Genomic DNA, 13096 nt, shown 5'->3' with positions numbered 1-13096 from the left:
TGGTTTCGCAAGATTTATATATTTATTGAATGCAATACTGAATCTTGAGTGTTCATTTCCGGACGGTTCGTTGCGTTTTAATTATCCATTAACTCGATTTTATCGATCCTGTCTCACGATATTAAAGTTGTCTGATATGCTATTCTCGAATTCTTTATCAACGGCATGTCGCGGTTTAAAAGGGAACTATCTCGAATCGCGATTTATTTAACTAATAAATATAATATCTATATATAATGGTCTATATTGAGCGCTTGTAGTTATTTTTTAAAATACGTATTTTGTGAGTGAGTGCTGTGTCTCAAGTAATGACAGAATAAAAAAGAAGAAAGCTTGGAAGATTTGAGAATTATGATCGCATAGAGAATCACAATTATTATGGTTTATGCAGACTTGTTCCTGGGAACTGCGATTTGCTCATTTACTGGATCTAACGAAAAAAAGTACATCCCTGGAATTAAAATTGGAATCATCGGACAATGGTGGAGCAACGGCGAGGTAAATAATTTGTTTATCTTTTATTTATATAAAAAATAGACTTTTAATAAAATTAATAAAAATTTTAATAAAATTAATAAAAATTTTAAAAATTACGATTATTTTATATGCATGCTATAATTATTTTTTTAAATATTAATCACTTGAATGCTATAATTTTTATATAATTTTATTTTACAGTTCAACGTAGTCTACAACTCCGCTACTGCATCGTGTTGGTGAGTTTCGAACTATCTTTTATTTAACATTGAGACAATGGATCTATGAAAATTATAAGGAAACAAATTAAGTATAGATATATAAATATACGTATACAATATATCACGGATAAATGTAATGTGTCCTAAATACTTTGTCTTAAAATGGGCTTAGAAAGTTAAAATCTAGATTTAATTCTGAAGTATAATCTTCGTCAATTTATTGCGCATATGAGAATACACTTGTATGTGCACATAGAACTGGCCAATGAACTTATTATATCGATCACTCATTGACCCGATGTATTATCATAAATATTACAGAATTTTACTTTTATCTCGTGATGAATGAATAAAACAGTAACATATTTTGCGGGCAGAAATGGTAAAAAATGACCACTAATGATACAATAATTCGCAAATTCAATAAAATACATAGATATATGTATTTTGTCTGGTAAAAAAGCTCAAGCCAAACGAGGCCCCCATTCTCTTGCACGCACGTGCAAAAAAAATGCGAAGATTTTTGCATTATACGGCCCCTTCATTTTTATTCGTCTTGCACTTTTTACACTCGAATGCGACGCGACAGTGCGCGGCTATCAGGCGGCCATGCCGGAACGGGACACGCGCTTTCCCATCGGCGGCCAGATATTATTTCAGTCGGCGCATATTTCCGCAAATGAATTTTATGAAAACAGTTTTTGCTCTTTTAATTAATCGCTCCTCCGTCGCCGTACAGTCCGCAGTTTGCCATTCCTCTTCGCGCGCGGCGAGCGGACCTCGCGAGAAGCAGTTCGGGGCGGCTTTTAATAATAATATTGTTTCAGAGACCGCTCGTTCGCGGAAAAGTGCTGTACGACTCTCGTTCCTCCCTCTCCCTCCCCTCCCTCACCCTCTTTCCCGCATACGATACGTGATTTGCGTGATTTACGCAAACCCGCCGCGACGTTCTCTTGCCTTTTTTCCCGCGACGACGAAAGGGCGGCTGGAAAAATGGTTAGCGAGCAGATAATGACGCTCGTTTCTCGCAAGTTGCTCGTAGCCGCGGGGAGTTTTGCGATTCGACGGGATAATTTGCTCGTGATTAAACATGGGGATAGTCCAAACGGAAATAACGATTCAGTGTAACGAGAGGAGAAAACGCGATTCGATGCGCACTTCCGACGTGTAAATACTGATTTACGCTTGTCAGTAAACGATATAATTTCTATTATATCGTATTCGGTATGTCGTTTTAAACACGTATATTCGCGTTATTCTGGATACGCTTGTAAAAATAATATACTACTGATATGACAAGAAATTTTCAATATAGACGATTTATAATCTGCTAAATTCTATTTATAATTTTTACGTTCTGTGTGTGTCCGTATATGTATTTTATTCGAATTTTTTCTCTGTATTGTGCACGACATGTGAAACTATATTTTATATTTCGTTTCAACTTCGAGAATTAACAAAGAGTATTTGGTATTTATGACTATAATTGTATGGTAAAATAATTAGGATTTTTTAATAATTATTATTGCTCCATTTTTATTATTGTTATAATGTCAGTAATAATAATCGTAACAGAATTATCCTGTACAGAAAAATAGGATAATAAAACAATTTGGTCATAAAATTGTGTTTATCAAATCATCATTTAAGACAAATAACGTCAGCTCGCTAATTGAGTAACATATACATAAGAAAAAACAAATTCTGGAGTGTTAGTTATATCTTATTAAATATACCAAAAAGATTCTGTGCCAAAAATTTTTTGTCAATTAGTGAATTGGAGACCGTTCTATTGATTGCCTGCAGGGACAGTTTACCTGTGGAAAAATGCGTGGCCATTGTCGATGCGTTTTAAAGCTTGTATCAAAATTCAAAATAGCCATTTTGAATGTTAATTATTACTTTTGTATTTAGTAAATATAATTAACGCTTCAATTAATGTTAATTATGAATATTAATTGATATTTTTGATATTTAATTGATTAATTATTATTTTTGATATGTTATTTATTATCTTTGATATTTAGTAAATATATTTAACATTCAAGAGTTCGTTCTTTTTGTAAATATGCGCTATTCATGACCTTACAAATATAAAACTTTGCTGAAAAAATTTTTTGTCACTTATACTATATATATATATATAGTTGGCTCCGACAATGACTATAATTAATTCATAATTGTTTTTGCCAACTATATATATTTTTTAGTATATAGAATTGTTATTACTAACATTATATACAGCAGCAAATAAAAAGAAATTATAAAAATGTAGCTTCTAATCATAATTATTTTACTATGCAATTATAATGACAAATACCAAACACTTTCCTCTTAGTGTAGATCGCCTAAAGTGAGCCTAATTATTCTTCCATGGTTGTAATTCTCGTTTACCGTAGATACATGTCCGTTCCACGTGACAAGTGTGGCGGTTAAAGGAACGAAATGATCCGGCATGAGGGAGTTCCTCGTTTGCGCTCGCAACGAAGTGCCGCGTTTTGTACAAACAGGAATAATCGACAGCCAATTAGATGGTCGGGAGATTGTAGTTAGTCGAACCTTCGGACGGTCTAGGTGCGCCCTGGATAATCATAGTCATAAATAACATTTATCGAGGGGGCGAGGCGGAGGAGCTTGAAGGGATGCCCTCTGCTCTAATTGCCAATGATTACCGCGAGCTGTACGAGGAAAAATTGCCAATTTGCATCGAATGCTCGGCCGTCTCTCTCGTTTCCCGCTTCGTTTACTTACCGTCCGCCAACGTCGGATTATAGATAAGCAGTTTCGCCCTGTGACGTTAAATCACCTTCCGTTATCCAGCGACGGTTGTGCCAAATTCCTCTACCCTCGTCGAGATACGTCGATATTAAAAAGCATTGCGAGCGCATTAATTCTCGGAGAACAAATTGCTTCGTGGATGCTGTACTTTATGTGGATTCCCGAGAAATCACGAGAGGTTCGCCGTGGCTGGATTTCGATCATCCTCCATTACGCATTTATTCAAGCGGAATCCATCCGGGAGACGTTTGATATAAAAAGAATGTATTAATTCATACGGACAGTTTTCTTCTTTCCAATTTTCGATCTCGCGAGCTTTCGTTCGAAATATTCAGCGTGCCGCTGCGGGATACATCAAGTATTAAACTTAACTTTGCGTTAGCAATACTTGTGAATCCGAGCGTTATGGGGGATGAGGGATATTGCTCTCCTTCGTGGCTTCGTCATAAATTCGCGATGTTCAGCCGAATTTCGAGTCAATTCGTGCGAATCGTGCGCGGATCGGCCCCTTTGCGATCTTTCCGGTCGGTTCCTCTTCCGTTTCTTCGCTTCGCCTTTTTTTTTTCGCGATGCCGGATACGTGGAGAGGGTTCGCGTTCGCACCCGAATAGAGTTGGACGCTGCTCTCCTGAATACACAATGCGATTTATTCGAAACGCGGCGTATAAAACACAAAGGACCGCGTATGATTGGTAAATTATTGAGGCGAACCGGATTTGTCGGCCAATCACGTAGCGCCCTTAAATAATTCAAGGGAGATACGAACAGGCGAATGCAAAAGGAGAGAAGGGAGAGGCTGTCGAGGCGGCGAAAGTCATTCCGCGTGTTGATTCTCGCGTCGCAACGTCGTCGAATCAATATTGCGCGTTCACGACGGAAACAAGAGCATAAACCTTTAAGAAAGCTGAAGAAAAAACGATAAATGGGGTGAGCCGGTTTTGGTTTAGTCTCACAGAGTGTTTACTGTCTGGGAAAATCGGGATTTTTCAGAGAATTTCTTTTTTTATTTTTGACAATCATGATATTTTAATAAAATATTATCGATTCTCAGGAATATTTTTTGGAATTTTACTTTTAATTTAAATTCTATTTCTCTTTAACTTAAATTTTGTTTCTATGAAAACGTTATTTCTTCATTTTTTTTTAATAATGCAAAATATATCCTTCTACTTTAAAAATAATACAACATAAAAACTTAAATTTTTCAGAAAAAATTATTTTTTAATTTAACAGAAAATTATTGACTAATCAAATAATACTGGCAAAAAGAATATCTTCTTGGAAACGTGATTAAATGTTATTTTTGTCATTTTCGTTTCACAAAAAATTATTAAACAATTACACTCTTAAAAAGTTATTTTTTGAGCTTTAATAGTTTTGATATCTTATAAAATTACAACAAATCCGGAATAATGCATCAAAAGTGACTAAAATGATTGAATTCCAAATAAAATAATTTTTTTTTGAAACTTCAAAAAAACTCAAGTTATCCTAACTCTAAATGTTTTCTGTAAAAAATTCCTTTTTATTTACAAAAGCGACACAATTTGAAATATATTACTCTTGTGGAAGGTATTGCTATGAAAAAAGATACAAGTGTTATTTAGCGGACGGATTCTGAAGTTAAATTAGTTTATTTTTGTTGATTGAATTGAATTGAGAATAATCTGACTCATCCATACTAGTAATTGAAAAATTACATTTTTTTAGTTGTCATTTTTTAAATAAAGATACAATATAATAATAATAATTATAACTTTATTAAATGTTGATTGATTAGCATTAAGTATAGCACATACATCCGTGTACATTCTCATGTGCGAGTCTTGCGAGATTTTTATTATTTAAAAAAATCAGAATAAGAAAGAAAGTCAGCAGAGGAAAAGTAGCTCATTGTTCATTGATACTGTATTGTAGAATAAATCTTTTCTGTACTATCCTATAATTTTTGCAGCTCCAATTGTAAAAAACAATAGATATAATGTCTCCTACTAATTTATAATATATAATTCGTCTACTTACATTTTAATTTATTTCAACGTTGCATTAAAAATTTTTTAATCTTACCTGGAACTTTGAACAAAAATAATCTGGAAAATTCGGGAATTTTCAGGAAATTTTTTACGAAGTTTCAGTAAACACCCTGGTAATGCTCCGTGATTTAAAATCATAACTGCAATGCTTTGCATAACATCGAAACAAATTTATTAATACCTCTATGATAGAACTATAAATACAAAACGTATCTACATACTAGCGAACGTTATACACTTCCTTAATTAGTGATTTTGAGTTCTTTCGTACATCGTGATCCAAGCGCGATCAATACTGGGATGCATAATGGCTCATAATTTACGCGGGAGATTTAGAAAGCGATACTGTAGGATACAATGTACAAAAGGGCTCCGATGCTCGCACTGGCTGTACCTTGTTCATTTGATAGTCGCAAGTGCGATACAAATGTGCCTTTCGCGATCGTAATCGTTTCGTCGAGGACCCTTTGCGTTTAGGAACTATGCTGATATTATTCTGGAATCGTCACGTATTTTGCGAGAGAATTATTTATTACAGTCATTGAAGTACGTTTAAATGTCGGAAGGAATCGCGTCTGGCTCACAATCAGTCGAACGACTTTTACGCGCTCAGTGAATGGAGACTCGTGGTTGTAGTATCAAAATATAAATTGCAAGTCGGTAATAGTTCTCTCTTGTCGTCTTAACAATTTGAGATGATTACTAAATCAATTTTGGCAGATTGAAATAAACGCATACTCGTATGGTGCTTTTATTTGCGAAGGAAAGTGCACTGAATCACTGATAAATTGGCACTCGTTATTATAATACATATAATATTATTTATAATAATTCAAAAGTTCCGGTCATATTTAATATATATATACACACACATATCTCTTAACGTATTTCGAAACGGAATTATGTAGAAAGTGTTACATATCAGTTATTTGCTATAACAACAATATAACTCAAAAGAAAATAAATCTTAATGTTTTAAATCATTAAACTTTTGTAATATTAATTTTGAAATGCAAATTTGGTATAATAATTGATTGTAAAATAATAAAAATATGTTCTTTTAAAGTATGTTCTTTCTTTTGTTCTTACATTTCTGTTCTTTTTCTGCAAGCAATTAAAAGAACGATAATTTTTTAGTTATGTCGTTGCTGTAACAAATAAGTATAAAAACAGTACGGAATCAAGCTATTTATATACTGCTACATTCTCATAAAATTGCGTATTATTAACATAAGAAAGTAATATAATTAAATATTTGTTAACATAATTTGTTAACAACAAACTCATAATCAACTCCGGTTAGTTTTGCGGAGCTACGGTTGCAATATTTACTTCTTAAACTCCTGCCATCAATAATTAACAATAATTAACAATAATTGCTGCCTTTTGCCAATTGCAAGCAACAAAGTTCTTATCTTACTTACGGCCGGAGTGAAAACCGCGAAGATATAAGCATTTCTTAAGGATTGGTTCTTAGCAGTTTCTCGGCGCAGCTGCTAGCTTATTATCGTTCGACATAGGTATTTTTGGCATCGACGATGAATCCCCAAAGAGGAAGGAAATAAAACATCCTTCTCGACTACGACTATTCTTCGTGATCCGATACGATCAGCACGAGCCAAACCGGAGCAAGAGAGATCAAGAGAGAACTTTGGGCATAACTCAGTCTCGTTATCTGACTCGCAAATAAGGCAGCGGAAAAGTTCGCGACATCAATCTGGCCCTCTGCCGGGAGATTCGAAGTTGAAACAATGCTTAAGTCACCCCTAACGTATGAGCCCCATGGGGTGGCGAGCTGGCGAGGTGGTTGCCACTGCTGGCTGCAGTACTGCGTCGCTTTCTTGAAGTCCGTCGATTCGATCTCGTTCTCGATGCCCGTCCAGCTGGATCAGGGCCCTCCGAGGATTATCCTGGTGTATCTCTTCCCCTCTCGGCGAACGTTAAATACGCGACACCGAACTTTATTTACTGTTTTCCGAAGTTTCGGGTTTCGGTTCATGACACGTCAGCTGTTGAAGGTATCTTGCACCGGAAGTCGATGCGTTTGCCGTAGGATTGAAAGCAGATAAATCCGGGAAGGATCGCGATGCATGGAAATGCTTTTCTAGCCCGTTTTCCATACATTTCATTTTTTTTTCGAACTTATCTTTTCCTTTAGCGATACGCTTTAGCGGTCTGAATTGAATCATGCAAATTCGATTAATTACAATCTAAACAGCACCAATAGTTCGCCACAATTGGCCGATATACGTTCCGTTAGCTATCTATCTACCTACGTATCTATTTAACTATCTACTTATTTATTTATCGTCTAGCCAGTCGAGCGCGGGGAAGACGAATTCGTTCGAATACATGAATCTAATGAAATACAAGAACGAAAGACGCATTTTGAATTTATATATTCTTCCCTCACGTTCTATCTTATATTGGAGAGAATCTATTCGAGAAGACGGCATAATAATTCGTCCAGGAAATACGAATTCGCCAAACGACGCCTAAGATAGCGTAGGAGAAATAACAGCGTTGAGACAATCTTGTCATTTATTGGGAAATTTCAAAGATGGAACATTACGATATTTCGCTACGTTGCGTTGATAGAAAAGTGACGCAAGTAAAAAAATTAGTTTCTGAGATAATGAAAAGAAATCAATCTTAAAGACGAACTTAAAGACAAATCTTAAACACAAAAATTTTGTGGAAAAATTACACATTTATCGACACATTCTATGAAAAAGTATCACAACTTTGATGAAGGATGACACAATCCTATGTTACACTGATTATAAGAATTTTTGATATTTGTAACTATAATTGTTACTGTAATTATTATTTGTTATAATGTTAGTAATAATAATTATATATATTCTATCAAGAAATATATATTTACTCTCTAATTTTCAGAGTGAATCTCACTCTGACATGAAGAGTGAAATCTCACTCTTAAAGATTGAAAATTAAGCCACTTTTTTCAAAGGTAGGCTCAATTTTCCCTCTAGACTCCTTAAAGTAAGATTTACTCTAAAGAATTTAGAAAGTACGTAGTTGACATCGAAATGATTATAAATCATAATTATTATTACTGTAAAAATGATTGCAATTATAAGTTAATTATAATTTATAGTAACTAACTATTTTTGTACTTATTATCAGTGTAGGATTGCAGTGTTTTAAAAACTCATTAGTTTTCATGTAATTGAAAGTATAACATGAAAGAAAATAATGCATATTAACTATCTTAATTAATGATTGATCTTAATTCTGAAAAGAGCTGCTAATTTTGAGATGTCACTTTTTTTTATTAATGCAGCGATATTTGTTAATCATTTTATATTTTATCAGATATTTAAATTCTCCTACGCCGCTTACTTGCGTTGTTTGCAACACTCTATCATACTTTTTATAGTTACCTTCTATTTACACAAAGTTCGCCCGATCGGTCTCCGATCGCGACATGAAGCGAATCGTTTAATGCGATTATATCATACATATCTATACGCGGTAACATTTTTCTTGTTCGCGATAACTTAACAGTATCATTTTCTTCTCGACAGTTAAGGGATATTCGATTATACGCAATCTGTCGTGGGTCGCGTGCTAAAGTTAGGACGATAGTTCGGACGATCAGCACGGTAAACCACGAAGACAATGAGAACGGTACACGAGTCGACCTCCCCTCGGGCGACTCAATCGATATATCGGCGCTTACTTCGTTTGTCATTTGGCATCGTACGATGCTTGCGCATTGATACCGTTTAAATTATTCATGGGGTTCAGGACGTTATGGGCGCTCGAGCTGGTTGGTGCTGGATATCCGTTGTGGTTATGGGCCGCCGCTTCCCCGTTCGCCTGTCGCTGAGCTCCACCCGCTACATTCTGCAAGATAAAAGAAGACGCGTGAGAATTACGGGCCGTTGCAGTACGCGTGTTCGGTGGTCGGTTTTTCTCTTTCAATTTGGCTCGATCGACGATCTCGACTTAGCGGAAAATTTATGTGTAACCGGGGGCATCACGTCCTTTGTAAAGAGTGCCGTGGAATAATACCATCGCGAACAGCGGATCGAAGCAGCACATTTGTATTTCTCTAGCGATTTGTACATATGTATTTGAAATATTTTCTATATATTACGTACACGCTTTCTTTTGTTTAAAGTTTTCTTGTCAACTTAGTTATAACAGGGTTGGCAAAATTCCACATTTGTTGGGTAAAGTCCATACCAGTAGTAAAAACCGATATTTTTTTTTGGAAAAAACCGGCAAAAACTGGTCTCTTTTTTTTACCAAAGCAATAAAATAAATAGAAAAATTTTTTACCAATATTCTAATTTAGAATTCTGTTATTATTCTAGTTCCTCATCAATTGAGAGTGTTTTTCAATTTAAGAGAGCTTTATCATAAATAAAATCTGAAAATTAGGAATTGACGTAACAAATAAATTAGTTTTTATAAGATATTGAATAGTAAACGCGAACTAGATCTATATTGGTTTAATAATTTTGAATTTTGTTACTATTATGTTCTTCTCGTAAAACTAAAAATCATAAAATTTTATAACATTTATATTATTTCCAAAGGTTTTGTTTTAAAAATATATTAATTTGAATTAAAGACTTTATTATAAGATGTTTTGTTATTATTGGCTGCATTCAGCAGAAAAGTAGCTTTGCAACTGTTGTAAAAATTCTTTAATATGATTAGTTTTTCCCTTAGTTCTTCACTAGATATAAATGTATAATAAATCAATTATATAAAAAGAATTTTACAACAGAGTTGTAAAGTTACTTTTTTTTGCTGAATACAGCCATGATTTATTCCATTCTTTAATCTATTATAATTAATAGTAATATATGATTTACTAATTGAAGCAAAAATATCTTTTTGCATAAAGTATACGAATATATTTTAATATTACATATTAATCATTTTTATAATTTTTGCCAATTTATTCCATTGAATAAAGTCCAGGACGGTAAAATCCGGAATTTATCTTGGTTTTTTCCACCCATTGGATTTTGCCGACCAACCCTGAGTTGTAATCTATGTGACTTATATCAATGCGTGTGATACCGTACCACTGAAGGTGAATCGCACGAACCACCTTAGTTAACAAATTCTGGTTAGTGACTCGTGTCCTTGTCTAGATTATAACTCTAACTGTAACATAGATTGAGAAAGAAGATTTAATAAACCATGATTATTGTTAAACAATATTGCTGCAAATATTGTCGCGACTATTGTCTGAAAAACGACGACGTAGATGATTTTCAATTTAGCGGATAATCTTCATCGGAAAATATGCGATTACAATAATAGTTTAAAAATATCTGGAACGGGACAGTTTTTTTTATTCAAAAAGCCGTCATGGACTTATTCGAGGCAATGCGCAAAATGAAAGTTTAAACAAAAATTAATACTGGAATATATAGTAAGTTTCATATATTCGCTCTTTTGAGAATTAATTATTAGGGAGCATTAATTATTAGAAATGTAACTCGTTAATTTAATCACGTCACTGATCCTGACACGTGATTATAAATAAAACATGCATCGTATCGTTTACCGAAATTGATTTTGATATTTTTGATATAACGATCATATAACATACATATTTAATCCAAATTGGATAAACTTTATAGATTCTACTAATTTCCTCCGAGTTGCATTTAACCGAGCAAGAAGCACATCTCGGTTAAGAATTAGGTTCAATTTATTCTCGAAACTCGTTTATCAAGCGCTTAAATGCATATTAGAATGCATAAGACGAATTTGTAATTCTGAAGAATATAATCCGATTAGAGAGCACCTTACAAAGTCCAGAAATAAATTCGGTCGATCAATCGACTCTGGCAGCGTCGTTATTCGATTTTAACAATTATTCACGACGCGGCACGTAAAATTCATTCGGGCGGGTTTTCCGCCCTTAAGGGGTTGACAATGCTAACGAATTCACGTTTCTCTCTCTCTTCTCTCATCCTCCTCTCTGTAACGTGCCGTCTAAGTCTCTACTTCAAAAACAAAAGGCCGGAGAAATGAATTTGTATCTTGGTGTCCGGGCAAAGAGGAGGGACGGCACGACTCAGCTTGGGCGGTTCCCTCTTTCTCGTGACCGATTCTTTATCCATCTTCGTCTCCATCCGGTGGCTATATCTGCACGCTGGTAGTACAAAGTATCCGTGGGAGAGGCAGAGAGTGTACTAGGCTAGGTAAGTGCCGTTGAAAACTTGAAACTTTGCATTTTCCTTCGCCTCATCTCCCTCTCTGATGAGATCATTCCATCTTCATCTTATCCTGTCGATCCTGCTTCTTCGTCGTCTTTCGATCTTCGTTGCCGTCTCGTCGTTTCTCGCGAACACGCGTGTCCCCCTGCCCCTTCTTCTCTCCGTCTTTCCCTTCAGTTTCTCTTAGTTTCTGCAGTAAAGGTGTTAAATTATACAGGCTTAAAATTCGGCAGACCGTACGGCTCAACCCCTCGTGACGGAATCCTCTCTTCCCCGCTACGATTTCGGCCCGTAAGTTGATCATACTAACTTTCGCACGGCGCCGAATTAAGCCTCCATTTTCGGCAATTATCCCGCGCCGCGGAACGCTTCGTTGCGACTCGATGAACGAAACGTTGTTGATCTTAATTATGATATTTTATTTTTGAATGCAATAATGTAGGTACAGATTGCAATTTATTGACCTTTTAAGAACGGGAGCTCCCTGGCAAAAAATTTAAAGAATATTTTGTTTTTTAAAGATTTTCGAAGTCGTAGAATTTTATTCTGGCTTCAGAATTTTTTAATTCAAATTTTAAATAAATAATCTGATTTTTTTTTGGTTTTGGGAGATTCTTGGCATTGCTGAGTTTGAAAAGGTAACTTTGTTAAGTTACTGTTAAATAATAAATTAAATTTCTTTGAGTCAAATTTAATATATTTTCTTAAGTTAAATTGTTTAACTCCATAATGTTTTAAAAAAAAAGAATAAAAAAATATATATAATCTTGTTTTAACAAAAATAAATTAACTAAATATAAATATCTATATCGGAACCAACATTAGTTGTTTGTGTGTAACGTCTTTATTACATAATAATAAAAAAACAATTAAATGTTTCGATTCTTTGCTTTTGAGTCAATAATTACAAAAAATGTGCTGATATACCATTGCCATAGAAATATAAGCTAAATATTGCACTTAATTAAAGAATAAATCTTGTGAGATATATAAGATATGTGCTAATATTCTTAAATTCTTCAAATATGAACCAGTAATGAAATCCTATTAAATTAAATTTTAAATTGAGTCCGCAGTCTTAAAGAGAATTCGCAGTTTCATTTACGATGTAGATAGTTTAACATTCGGATTGCGTATAAATTGTTTCTATTTAGATATATTAAATTAACGACATGTTGAGTAGGAATGAAATATAATGACCTATAGAAATAATTAAAAATAACTCGTATTTGATATTATGAATTTAACAATGAAGAAAGATCTAATGTCACAGGATAAATATTCACTGAGAGAAATGATTTTGTTATAGGACAAAAGGGAAAGCAAATGTGATATTTGTTACAAAAACGATCGATTTGTTACAATTGCAAAT

The 13096-nt window shown here is 34.2% G+C and overlaps 1 protein-coding gene across 2 annotated transcripts in view; it reads right to left on the bottom strand.

Annotated features, from left to right (window-relative positions):
• Positions 1 to 8821: 8821 nt before the first annotated feature.
• LOC108752364 (LIM domain only protein 3-like) overlaps positions 8822 to 13096 on the bottom strand; it is a 117425-nt gene continuing 113150 nt past the window's right edge. For both annotated transcript variants that reach the window (XM_018493164.1, XM_018493165.1), the window contains one exon: positions 8822 to 9382. In XM_018493164.1, the coding sequence (XP_018348666.1) occupies positions 9224 to 9382 (159 nt within the window). In that variant the 3' untranslated portion in view covers positions 8822 to 9223. The remainder of the gene's footprint in view (positions 9383 to 13096) is intronic.

Source organism: Trachymyrmex septentrionalis, unplaced genomic scaffold (assembly GCF_001594115.1).
Source record: "Trachymyrmex septentrionalis isolate Tsep2-gDNA-1 unplaced genomic scaffold, Tsep1.0 scaffold6, whole genome shotgun sequence".
Classification (NCBI taxonomy): Eukaryota; Metazoa; Arthropoda; class Insecta; order Hymenoptera; family Formicidae; genus Trachymyrmex; species Trachymyrmex septentrionalis.
This window is presented reverse-complemented; position numbering and strand designations above follow the sequence as displayed.